We start from the raw sequence: 13037 nt of genomic DNA on the forward strand, positions 1-13037 counted from the left end.
GAGATGGGTGAATTTCTAGCCAGCTTCCAGGCCCTCTTCCCTATGCGATAAGAGGGATTCCTAGCTATCCTCCCGGCCATTTTTCAATGGAGACAGGTGGGATTCTAGCTATTCACCACCCCATCTTGCTTTTGCGAAAGGCGGGGTCCTAGTCAGCTTCCAACCCATCTCCATTTGAAGAAGGTTGTAGTCCTAGCCATTTATAGATCATCTTCTTTGGCGACTGGCGGGAAACCTAGCAAGCCTCCAGGCTCTATCAACTTGATGTGAGGCGGATATATTAGACAGTCACCACGCTTTCTCCCTATGACAACAGGCGGAATTCTTAGTCAGCCACAAGGCCATCCCACCTTCGCAAATTGTAGGAATCCTAACTAGTCTTCTGGATTTCTTTTTGTGGCGATGGGTGGAGTCCCAGCCAGCCTCCAGGAATCTCTTATTAGCGACGGATGTGAATCCTAGCCAGAATTCAGGCTATCAACCCTTGGCAATGGTCGGGATCCCAGACAGCCTTCAAGCAATCTCTCCATGGTGATGGGCAGGAATCCTATCTATCCATCAAGCCATCTCTTCCTAGTGATGGGAGGGGTCCTCACAAGCCTTAAAGCTGTCTCTCTATGGAGACGAGAGAGAATCCTATCCAAACACCAGGCCATCTCACTATGAAGACGGACTGAGTCTTAGCTAAGATCTATGTCATCTACACATAGTGATTCTATCCACACTCCAGCCATATCCCTTTGGCAGACCTCAGGCTATCCACCTGTTGGGAAGGGTGCGATCTAAGCCAACCTTTAGGCTATATCCCTGTCACAACACGCGGAGTTATAGTCAGCATCTAGGACATCACCATGTGGTGATGGGCGGGATTACTTCACCCTCCAGGCGAAAGGTGGGAATCCTAAACCGTCACCAGGCCATCTCCACGTGGCTTGGGAGGATTTTATAGCCAGCCATCAGGCCATATCACCATAAGAAAGGGCGAGAATCCAAGCCATCAGTCAAGGCGACAGGTGGGATTCCCCACCAGCCTTCCGGCCATCTCACCTTGGCGACAGGCTGGGTTCAAGCCAGCCTCCAGGCTTTTTACCTTTGCGATAGGCAAGCATCCTAGAGTGTCACAAGTCTCCCACGGCCGAGCTATCTCCCCACGGCGACAGGCAGGATTCCTATCCAGTCTTCAGGCCGACTCACCTTGGTGGTGGACATGGTCCTAGCCAGCCATTTGTTTATTTCCCCATGGTGATGGAAGGGAATCCTAGCTAGGCTACAGTCCATCGTAATCTAATGTTAATTGATCAAATAATAATAAACTCTTGACTTGATGTAAGTTTTTGGACATACGCCATTGCTAAGAACTTTTTCTGTTGAAGAAAAACTAATAAATAAAATAAATAAAAATACACAAGAAAGACAAAAAACACACAAAATTAAGCAAACAATTGCTGTTGTCAACAAGAATATAAACACCACAAAATATTCCGAAACAGAAATATGGTCAACAAACAAAGAAAAAACAAAGAAAAAAGTACTAAGTGAACAAAAAAACACACAAATGATGACAACACAAAAATATTGAAACCAACATAATTCAGCACAACAGTTGAAACTCTTGTTATTGCGTATTTTAATTAATTTTTATAGATTAAAAAAATACTAACAGACGAAATATAATATATTAAAGTACAGTTCAACTTGAATGGATCTTTAAAAAATCCTGAGTTTAAATAATAAAAATTACATTAAATGGGTTTTTGGTATGAAAATTTTAGGTTTTTTACCATGCCATGTTCATGATTTGTACTAAGTACCTGTCTTTAGTTAATTAATTTATGCTATTTGAAAGTACATTTTGAATATAAAATTATTTTCAATGTGACTGCCAAGAAAGTAGAGAGGTTAACGTTCGTCCAACAACTGACGGGGCCTCGCACACGTCACGCAAATGAAGCGAGGATCCCGACGCCCAGGATCACTCATACCTATGAGGGCTGAGTATACACAAGTGGTTCCGAGTTCATTAGAATTGTTGAAGTCCAAGCGCTTTAAGCTTCTGTGCATAATCGTGCGACACTCAACTCTATCACACAAACAAACATCGGCATATTATTTTATTTCGAAGGAAATTATTTACTTTATTTTATTTTTTCAAATTGTGGGTATTAAGAATTCAAGTCGTCAAATAGTATTTGGAAAACAATTAAAATAAATAGATAAAAGCAACATGCAATATTAGAAATTATACACCTGCTAGTTCAATTTAAGCTAGCTGTGATGAATTTATTTATACAAACATGCAATAACGTAACTAAAACAGGTAATCTGCACATCATGCAAAGTGTGTACTATTATAAATACAACATAGGGACTGTACCTTAAAAATATCTATGTGAGTTTATCAACTTAAGATTATTTTTAAAATACGTTTATAGTGCTGGGGAATTTTTAAAAGTAATTGAAAGAATTTTTAAAGAAATTTTTTCTATATTCAGCATGGACCGTTACGAGTAACCTTCATCTGTTGTGATTTGAAATCCATTAAAATTTGTAGATGACTTGAATGCTTATTTCAGAAAACCAAGAAAATTTTAAGATCAAGGAGGAAACTCTTCATCTGAATATAGAAATTGACAGCCTCTGAATCTGCAAACTTTGACTCAGACCAACACCAGACTGAAACAGTTTTTTCAACAAATATAATTTGGTTTTTGTTTATAAAAAAAATCAAAAAGTTTATAAAATGCTGTTTTTACCTGTTCAGAACGAACATGTAAGGACACGTTCAAAATAAGCAAACACTATTCCTTTATTATAACTTACTAATGATGGGGATGTTTTCTTGACCTCTTCTTTGGACTGCTTATCAATGGTTGGCTTCACATACTGCTTCGCAACAAGTTTCATGAGCTACGGAATCAGGAAACCAAGGTAAGGAGGTAGGAGAAAACAAATGAAATAAAAATAAATAAATAAATTCATAACAAAATAATAAGTACATGCAAAACAAATAACACAACTGTAGGGGTAATTCACACAACCTACAAAGAGATTTCTTGTTTGCCATAGCAATATTTTTTTATTATTGAAAGTTTGATTTCTTAAAATTTCATGATATATTTATATCTCTATAGTGGTTCGCACTAATATATATTTACTGCTGTAAAAATCATTGCGTTTAAGTATTGCACTTCTCTGTAAGAAAACCACTACGTTTAAACTTCAAATTGATCGGCATCCTTTACATCATTGCAAAATTAAAAAATGTAAATTTACAATGATAAACTATATAAAAGATTACCTTTAAAATTTTGAGTTACATATAGCATCTTTCATTTGAATATTTCCGCTATAGGTGCACCAAAATTAAACATGCAACTTAAACATGCTAAGCGTCAGCAAACAAAATACATGAAAGCAGAAAATCAAGCTACTCTGGTGTCACTTGATGCCAAATAGAACTGATTTTAAATACATTCAACGATAATAAATTCAACCATAATACATGCGATCAGAAAAAGTTATGAAACTTAGTAAGACATTTTTAAAAAATGTTTTGTAATAGTAATTGGTTTATTGAGAAAAATTAAGACTGTCACTATTCTGAAATTTTAGCTGATTTTGGTTTTGTTAAAAATTTTATAGTGATCAATTTGTGTTGCACAAATTTTGGACAAATTTTATTTAAGTAGGAAAATTATGTCTCATTTTCATTCTTTAATTCCGAAAGGTGTTATTTAACTGAAAAAAAAAAAAAAACACTGTGTGCTCCATTTGTATTTTGTAAAACCAAAGAATATTTTTAGCCTTAATGATTTTTTATTTATTTATGGCTTGAACTATTACAAAAAAAATAAAACATGAAAATTACAAAAATAGAGAATTCCTTTAAATTTAATTATTTACAATCATATTAATTTGACCATTCAGTTAATGAAAAACCAGACATAATTTCGAATAAAACCACATACTTCTAATATATTGTCAAACAAATTCATTTTTATTTAATAATTCTTAAGATGAGCTATATTTTAACTAGTGCCTACTTTCATAGTGAATTATGCGCTTATCTATGACAGAGATAGAGCCACTATTTTACTCATTTTTGACTGAAAGCGCGTTTTGGCTGTGTTACGCAAGTTGAACGATTAAATAATAATAATGGAAACCATGTCAACAACAGCTTAACATAAAATGAAAACAATGTAGAAGAATTTGAAGCGGTCAAGAGAGAAGATTGTGATAATGCCCTAAGACCAAAAATTTGGGGAAAGAGTAATAAAATACATGGAAATGACTGTGTTCATGTTAATGATGATGGTGACGACTGTGACTTTGAGGCCGGCGATAAAAGAGAAGGATTCAGGGATATAATAAATATTAATAATAATCTACATGTAAGGAAAATGAAAAACACCAGAAGAGATTGATTACACGTCATGGGAATATCCTTACATACTGGTCGACAAGTTCCTTCGCAAAATGCCGAAAATTTATTCATCACCAAAAAAACATTCGTGACATAAAAAGTGCGGACTACATACAATAATGAATGATTTTACTTGCGTGTGTACAAAGAGTCAAAACATATAATATTTTGTATTTAAAAAAAATAATTGTTTTAATTTTTTTGTATTATAATTTATAACCAAGATTGAGTTCTCGTAATAAAACTTCTAACTTAAAGATGTAAAAATATTGTAATTAATGACTAACAAAATGGAAAGTTATAATATAGCCATTCCAGCAATGGGGACCAAATATAGCAAAATGAAATTGAAATAATTTTGAGCTAAATGGAGCAAAATGGAGTTTGAACCATTGTAACCAATGATTTCTTATCCTACTGTATGGGATCTTATGCACAGCCACTGAAACCAAATCTAGAACAGTTATTAAGGCAATGCCAAAATAACTTCACGGATGAAGATATATAACAAATTACTACCTTTCTGGTAAGCAACCAGAATGTATTAACTTCAGGGGATACTGACCTTTGGAGAACAAGCCTGATCTACCATCGCATCAACACAGGTGATGCAGAGCCGATCCGACAGACGCCACGACGGCTGCCTCTAGCAAAACAGGAAGAAGCTGAGAAGTTGACTGCAGGTATGATGGAGGGTGGTGTAAAAGCACCATCAATGAGACCTTGGGTTTCCCCAGTCGTTTTAGTAGCGAAGAAGTATGTCCAACTGATGTTCTGTGTGGGCTTCCATAAGCTGAATGACATAACCAAAAATAACAGCTACCCTACCTACATATCGATGACACACTTGATACACTCTCTGGCACCAGATGGTTCTCTACACTGGATCTGAAGAGTGGTTACTGGCAAGTGGAGCTGCACCCAGAGGATAAAGAGAAGCCTGCTTTCTCAACAGGGATTGGGCCATTCCAGTTCACTGTGTTACCATTCGGTTTATGTAATGCTCCTTATTTATGGAACCTGTGCTGAATGGCTTAACTTGGAAAACATGCCTAGTATACCTGGATGATATTATTGTGGTGGGGAATACAGTAAAGGAAAATTTGCGAAGTATACAGAATGTGCTCGACAGGCTTCGCCATGCACAACTCAAGTCCTAAGAAGTGTATTGTTCCGGCATGAGGTAACATTCCTGGGACATATTGTATCGCAGGATGGAGTGCTAACAGATCCTGAGAAGATCCAGTATGTTAAAGTGTGGTGGTAGCAAGTGTCCCCCAACAAAGTGGTCCTACCTGAAGCGACAATTGCACCTGAAGTGACTGCCACCCGCGCTACACCCCTGTGTAGCAGGTGTACAACCCAACAAGCGCGCTCGCGCCGCACCCACGCAGTGGGCTCCGACTAGGACCCGTCCCTTAGTAAGATTTCAACTCTGAATTTTCCTGTTTTTGCAGCTTGCCATTTCTTTCTCCTTTTAACCGGGTCGTTAGGTGGGTAAAAAACAAAAATACTTCACGGTTTAAGTTGACAGTTGACAGTTGACAGTTGACAGTTGACAGTTGACCGCGGTAGAGAGCAGACGTGTCGGCCGGTGATCCGTTCAAACGCGAAGTATCGTGCCTAGTGAAAGTGTTTAAAAAGTATTTAAACTATTTATTCTTAAATTTTCGTCAGTTAAATAATTACTTAACAATGTCAAATGATTCAGAAGTGTGTGGTAAATGTCTCGTGTGTCTGGAGGCGGCGAATGTGAAAGACATTATTAAATGCTCAGGGATTTGTGAAAATTACTTTCATGTTCAGTGCACATCTTTGAAAACGGCAGAAAACTTAAGAAAACTTGGTTTGAAGAAAGACACCTGGAAATGTGAGAAGTGCAAAGCTCTTAAGGTGAGTAATATTGATCCGGTTGTTGATATAAAGCTTTTAATGGAACAAGTGGCTGAAATCAACCGCCAGTTACCGGCTCTCTAAAAAGTTGTTCAAAAAATTGAATCCTTGGAAAACAGTGTCAAATTTATATCTGAACAGTTCGAGAAATTTCGTGCTACTACAAAAATAATTCAAGAAAAAAATGATAAGACTAGAGAAAGAAAATGGGGTTTTAAAAAAATCGGTCAACGAGCTAGAAGAAAGAGTTAAAGAACTTGAACAATACAGTAGAAACATGAACATTGAAATTGTTGGAATGACTGAGACGAGAGGCTAAAACTGTATTGCGGTAGTAGGCGAAATCGCTAAGGCTGTTGGCATTGACGTGGGCGACAAGGATGTCCAAGTTCTCACAGATTACCCAGCAGCAGAAGAGACCAGCCTAGGCCAATACTTGCTCAATTGCTCTCCCGACAAACAAGAGATCAATGGTTACAGAAATTCAAATAAAACAAGACGCTGTTGGCTTCAGAAGTGAATGCTAGATTTCCTGCAAGTAGGATTTTTATAAATGAACATCTCACGCACTACAATAAATCTCTTCTCTGGGAAACAAAGAAAGTAGCAAGAGAGAACAATTTCAAGTTTGTGTGGGTACGCGACGCGAAAATATTCGTAAGAAAAGAGGAAGGGAAACCTGCCACAAGAATCAGACGTCCGTCAGATCTTGAAAACTTAGTGCCTACAAGAATTTCTAGTTAATCCGTAAGTTTCCAAAAATCTTTTATGATTGAATTTTTACAATCATTAGATGCAGATATTTTCACATGGGACTGTCTTGACTGTTCTGAATTAAATAAAACCTTTGTAGATAATGGTTTTAGTGTCTTGAATTTAAATATTAGAAGTATAAGCAAAAACTTTCAACAGTTCTTGGTCTTATTATCAGATATTAGAGTAAAATTTGATATTATAGTTCTTACTGAAACCTGGCTAAGCGGGCACAGTTCATTGTACTCCATTGCGAACTACAGCGCCTACTTTAGCAACACAACGCTTCATAAAAGTGATGGAGTAGCAGTGTTTGTCAGAAGCGAGCTGGCTGCTGACGTAGAGGAGATTGTCCTCGCGGGAGCAGTCTGCTTGCGCGTCACTGTCGCGCTCTGTTGCAGCGACGCCGCTGTTTCAAGTCATGCCTCGCTTTTAGCAGTTTACACCTTACACCTTCTGGGTGTCTTGACGACTTCCTTAATTCATTGGACAATGCGTTTACCGTTCACAATACTTCAAAATTAATGCTAGTTGGTGACATTAATATAAAAATATGTACGACTGTTTATGATAAATACACAGAAAAATATTTAAACATTCTGCTAAACATGGCTTAACATATTGTATTAACAAATATACACGCAAAACACCTTTCACACAAACCTGTATAGACCATGCGTTTGCAAAAATAAAAAATAAAAATGATGTTTATGCTGCTGTGTTACACACTAATATTACAGACCATTTTGCTACTGTTGTTAGCTACAATATTGCGTGTCAAAGGTCTCTTAGGAAAAACAATATACAAACAAATTTTGATAAAAAATGTTATCTGATTTTCTTGAATTCGAGTCTTGGAATTGTGTATTAAATGAACAAAATGTTGATATTGCAACAGATAATTTTGTAAATTTGATAGAAAATTACATAAACAAAGCTAGTTCGCTTACTGTTAATACACGTAAGTCAGTAAAAATGTTAAAACCATGGATTACAATCGGGTTGATTAAATCTATTAGAACACGAGACAAAATTAAACAACAATTAAACAAACAACCATTTAATACGCAGCTAAGACAAAGATTTTGTAACTACAGAAATAGGCTTACGTCTCTTATACGAATAACTAAAGACAATTATTATAAAAGAAAAATTGCTGAAGCAAAAAATGATTCTAAAAAAGTTTGGAATATTATTAAAGAGGTTACTGGCTCAAAAAATGAAAAAGTAGATATTAAAACTGTATTAAATGATAATAACATAATAAATGCCATGTCAAATCCCGAGAAAGATGCAAACACACTAAATAGATATTTTACAAATGTTGGAAATGCTATGGCATCAGAAATCATTAAAAATAATTCTAGTAAAAAGTCCAAAAATTATTCAGTTGCTACAAAAATTGTTCAAGGGTCTTTATTCTTAGCTCCTGTGTCAGCATATGATATACAATCAATTATTTCTGAAATTAAAAACTCCAATGCATTGGGTTCTGATAAGATAAGTGTAAACATATTAAAAGAACACAGATATAAATTGTGTAAACCTCTAGCTCATATAGCAAATTTAAGCTTAAGTTTAGAGAAATTACCTAAACGACTCAAAGAAGCGATTGTCATACCATTGCATAAAGGGGGTAGATTTGCATCCTCAAATTTTAGACTAATCTCTATATTAAGCAACATTTCAAAAATTATAGAAAAATGTGTTAAAAACAATTAATGTCATTTTTGGATAACAACAAAATACTGTCTGTAAACCAATTTGGGTTTAGAAAAGGCTTGAGTACAAATGATACTCTAATTAAAGTAACAAACTTTGTGCACAATGCCATAGAACAACATAAAAAATGTATTGGTGTAATGTTGGATCTTGCTAAGGTTTTTGATACAGTCTCACATAAAATACTTTTAGATAAACTGGATAAAGTAGGAATAAGAGGTTTGGCAAATACTTGGTTTAAAAGTTATTTGGAGGGTAGATCTCAGAGAGTCAACGTAAATAATAAATTAGGAGACATCCTATATATAAATATAGGAGTCCCAAAAGGCAGTGTTCTTGTGCCAATTTTTTTCTAATATATATAAATTATCTATGTAACTTAGACATAACGGGGCAGATAGTTTATTTTGCAGATGATACTGCAATTTTATATTCATCCGACAATTGGCCTTCGGTTTTTGAAACGGTAAATAACGAACTTAAAAAAGTCAAAGAAATATTAGATGATAGTTTTCTTTCTCTAAGCATAAATAAAACCAAATATATTACTTCTCTGCCAATATTTTGGGTCAACCTATCGAACATGAACTAAAAATTCACGTATGTAACGAAATAAACGTTAACTGTACAAAATGTAGTGTCATAGAAAGAGTACAGGATATAAAATACTTAGGTATAGTGCTCGATTCTTTTCTAAAATGGGATAAACATGTTTATTATCTTACGAACAAGATTCGAAAAATGGTGTATAAATTCGTTGATCTAAGAACAATATTATCTATTGACGGTATTAGAATGGTTTACTTTGCTATTTTTCAGTCTGTTATGCAGTATAGTATTCTGGCTTGGGGAGGGATGCGTAAAACGTCAATTAAGCCACTTATAACAATTCAAAAACTTATTTTACGAGTTATTTAAAAAAAACACATGTACCCATCCAAGGAACTTTTTAAACTATTAAATGTATTTGATATAAAAGATTGTTTATTAGAGCTGCAATAATTAATATATATCAAAGGGATAATCAGTTAAATTATATAGATCATAGCTATCCTACACGGCATAGACAGAATATAAATTTACAAATCCCTCAATTTCATAAAACAATATCTCAGAGATCTTTAAAATTTTTGCTTCCAAAATTTGTTGTTATTCTTCCTGCAAAACTAAAAACAAAAAATTATTTTCAAATGAAAAAATATGTTAATATTTGGCTACATAACGCTGCCTTAGAACCAGACTGTTCTAACTCCACTTTGTTTATTTTTCTGTTTTTTTACATCGATTGTTCTAACTCCTATTTCTCTACCCACGTGTAGCAGCCGAGTCAAAATATTTTCATTACAATAGTCAGAAACAACACGTTCTAACTCCATACAAGATAGTCCACACAGAACCATATTGTTCCAACTCCATTACTGTAGTAACTCCAAGAATAAACATTGTAATAACATAGGGTGCCATGTACCAAAAACTGACCAATGTGATACGTGTCAAAAGTTAGAAACTCTAAAGGAAAATACTGAAAGCATACCAAATGAAAAACAACAGTTGTTTAATAAGCATCAAGAAGAAAATTTTTTGTTAGAGAAGAGAAACTTAAAGATAAGGCTGAAATTTTCCATCTTATTAACTATACAGTAATGTGTTTCGATCTTCAGAAGGTACTTTCATGTCCACAATCCAGTACATCGGCTTTCTATTACAAACGTAAACTTTGTGTTTATAACTTAACAGGATATGATATAAGAACCAAACAAGGATATTGCATTTTATGGCATGAAGGTATTGCATCAGCTGTAACCAAACACTTGGAAGAGATAGTGAAAGAAACACCTACTCTAGAGCATACCATTCTTTGGAGTGATTCGTGTGTACCACAAAACAGGAACTCACTTATGGTGCTAGCTCTGAAAAACTTTGTTGTTAGAAATGACAATTCAGTTAAGAAAATTGAACAAAAATTTCAAGAACCAGGACACAGCTGTGTGCAAGAGGTGGATAGTCTCCATAGCGTAATTGGAAGGCATTTCCGTGGGATTGAACTACGTAGTCCTCTTGCCATAGTTAAACCATTATTAAGCTGTCGATCAAGGAAAAAACTTAGGGCGCGGTTACACGGTACCCTGAACTACTTCAGGTGAACATGTTTAAGTAAACAAGTTTAGAAACGCGAAAGTGTACGGTTTCACGGTAGTTGCTGAAAAGTATGTTCAGCTCTAAAACCGATTGTCTACTGTCAACGAATGACTGTGTTGTTGATTTTCTCTATTTTATATCCAGAAAACGCGGGATTTATTTTACTTGTTTATACAGTATTATCAGCAGAAATGGAATGTTTTTTCATATCGCTCAATATTTTTTTACAAATCGGGAATTCAAACAACATGCACAGTAAAAAAATTTTAACTTATTTTTTATTATTTTTGAGGGAGAGTACCTATCTCAGTTTTAAGAAAATTAAGGTCAGGATCAATTTAAAAAAAAATTACCTGTTGATTTTTATTTTGTTGCATTCGGTAAAATATTACTCGAACTTGTGCCAGGAACACTTTCCATCTTGAATTTCTGCAAATGACTGTTTATATTCTAAACAGCCAATCAGAGGCTAATGTAGAAGATATGTCGATCTGAACAGCTTTGCCAACCTGTTTAAGTTAAATGGGAAATGGCCTCGAACGAAACATGTTCAGACTGTGTGTAACCGCACTCAACAGCTGAACATGTTCACCTGAAGTAGTTCAGACTCCCGTGTAACCGCGCCCTTAAAGTAGTTCAAATACGAGTTTTCAAGGATTTCAGAACTGTAGCCAAACTAACCAATTTGAACAATGTACAATTCAGTAGAGTGAAACACATAATTTATGAAATGGGAGAAGGCTCTATCTTGTTCAAAACAACGTTACAGCCCGCAGTTCCACTGAACAAAGTGTCTTTACTTTAATGAACGTCTTCACGAGGCGCAAAGAAAAGCAAAACGTCTTCTTTGCCATCTCCATCCATTGTGACAGGAAAACCTCAACTAGATGCAGCAAAAGTAAAGGACATTAAATCATTGTATAAATATTTTAGTGGAACTGACAAAATATTGTGGAACTCTATTCTCAAATAAGTTGTAGTTAGTATAAATTGTTTGAACTGAAATGCCTATTATCATACTGTTATATTTGTGTAACATTTAAATTGATTAATTAAGTACTATAAGTTCTCATATTTTGATCATTAATACAATCTTTATACACAGGCAAACCTAACTTCAAAAGTTTAAGCATGGTCCAAAATAACAAATGTGGAGTTAGAACACTAACAAAATTTTATTCCTTTAAAGAACAGCTTACTTGTTCTAACTCCGGTGCACGTATTTACTTTATATAGTTTGTTTGAACAACTCAATGAGTAATTGTCTTCTAATTTGCAGGAATGGCTGTTCGATTATCAAACTAAATAAATACAGCGAGTTAATATAAATCAATTAAGGTACATACAAAATGTATCATTGTAAACTTTCAATTCACTCTCCTGAAAAATTTACAAAATGTGTGTTAGAACAATCTGGTTCTAAGGCAGCGATAATTTAACTGATGAAGATATGGCTTTAGTATTTAAATAAGTTATATATATTGTTATAACTTTGTACCTGTACTTTACTTAAATACTAATTTTTATTTAATTATATTTTCATTTATTCATGTAACAATGATATAATTTATACTTTTTTTTATACATAATATTGAATTTTAATAATTTGCTCTTTTTAACTTTCATCTTTATATAACTCATGTAAAGTTTCTTAGGTTATATTTTATATATTTCTTTCTCAGCTATTATACATTTACAAATGTTTACAATCGTCAAAATACCGCATGTAATTTGAAGTGACTAGATGCACTCACATACAAGTTTGCTTTCGTGAGTGCTAAATTTCCTGGTTAATTAAGTGAATATTGTTAACAAAGTGAAAAAAATGGGAAATAAATTATTATTATTGTTATTATAAGCAGTAACCTTCATTACAGCCAGGGACAACACAAGAGCCAGGCATTTCCTCTCACCATTTCAACTTAAAAATGCGGGAAAATTTCAAGGCGTTTGTATAGATTAGGCATTTACCAAGCACCCAAACGTATGAAAAAAATAGTAAACATTGAGACAGTATTAGGAATAATATGATATTTGATATGAAACTACCAGTTAACACAATGTCAATAATGGGAGTAACTGCTACTACCGCCGCGAGCTTCGC

General features: G+C 34.5%; 1 protein-coding gene across 7 annotated transcripts in view; it reads right to left on the reverse strand.

Annotated features, from left to right (window-relative positions):
• Positions 1-13037, reverse strand: part of LOC134541693 (calcium uptake protein 3, mitochondrial) — a 173427-nt gene that overhangs the window by 69322 nt on the left and 91068 nt on the right. For all 7 annotated transcript variants that reach the window (XM_063385320.1, XM_063385317.1, XM_063385319.1 and 4 more), the window contains one exon: positions 2821-2907. In XM_063385320.1, coding sequence (XP_063241390.1) covers positions 2821-2907 — 87 coding nt within the window. The remainder of the gene's footprint in view (positions 1-2820; positions 2908-13037) is intronic.

The sequence above is a fragment of the Bacillus rossius genome, assembly GCF_032445375.1.
Source record: "Bacillus rossius redtenbacheri isolate Brsri chromosome 4 unlocalized genomic scaffold, Brsri_v3 Brsri_v3_scf4_1, whole genome shotgun sequence".
In the NCBI taxonomy this organism is placed as follows: Eukaryota; Metazoa; Arthropoda; class Insecta; order Phasmatodea; family Bacillidae; genus Bacillus; species Bacillus rossius.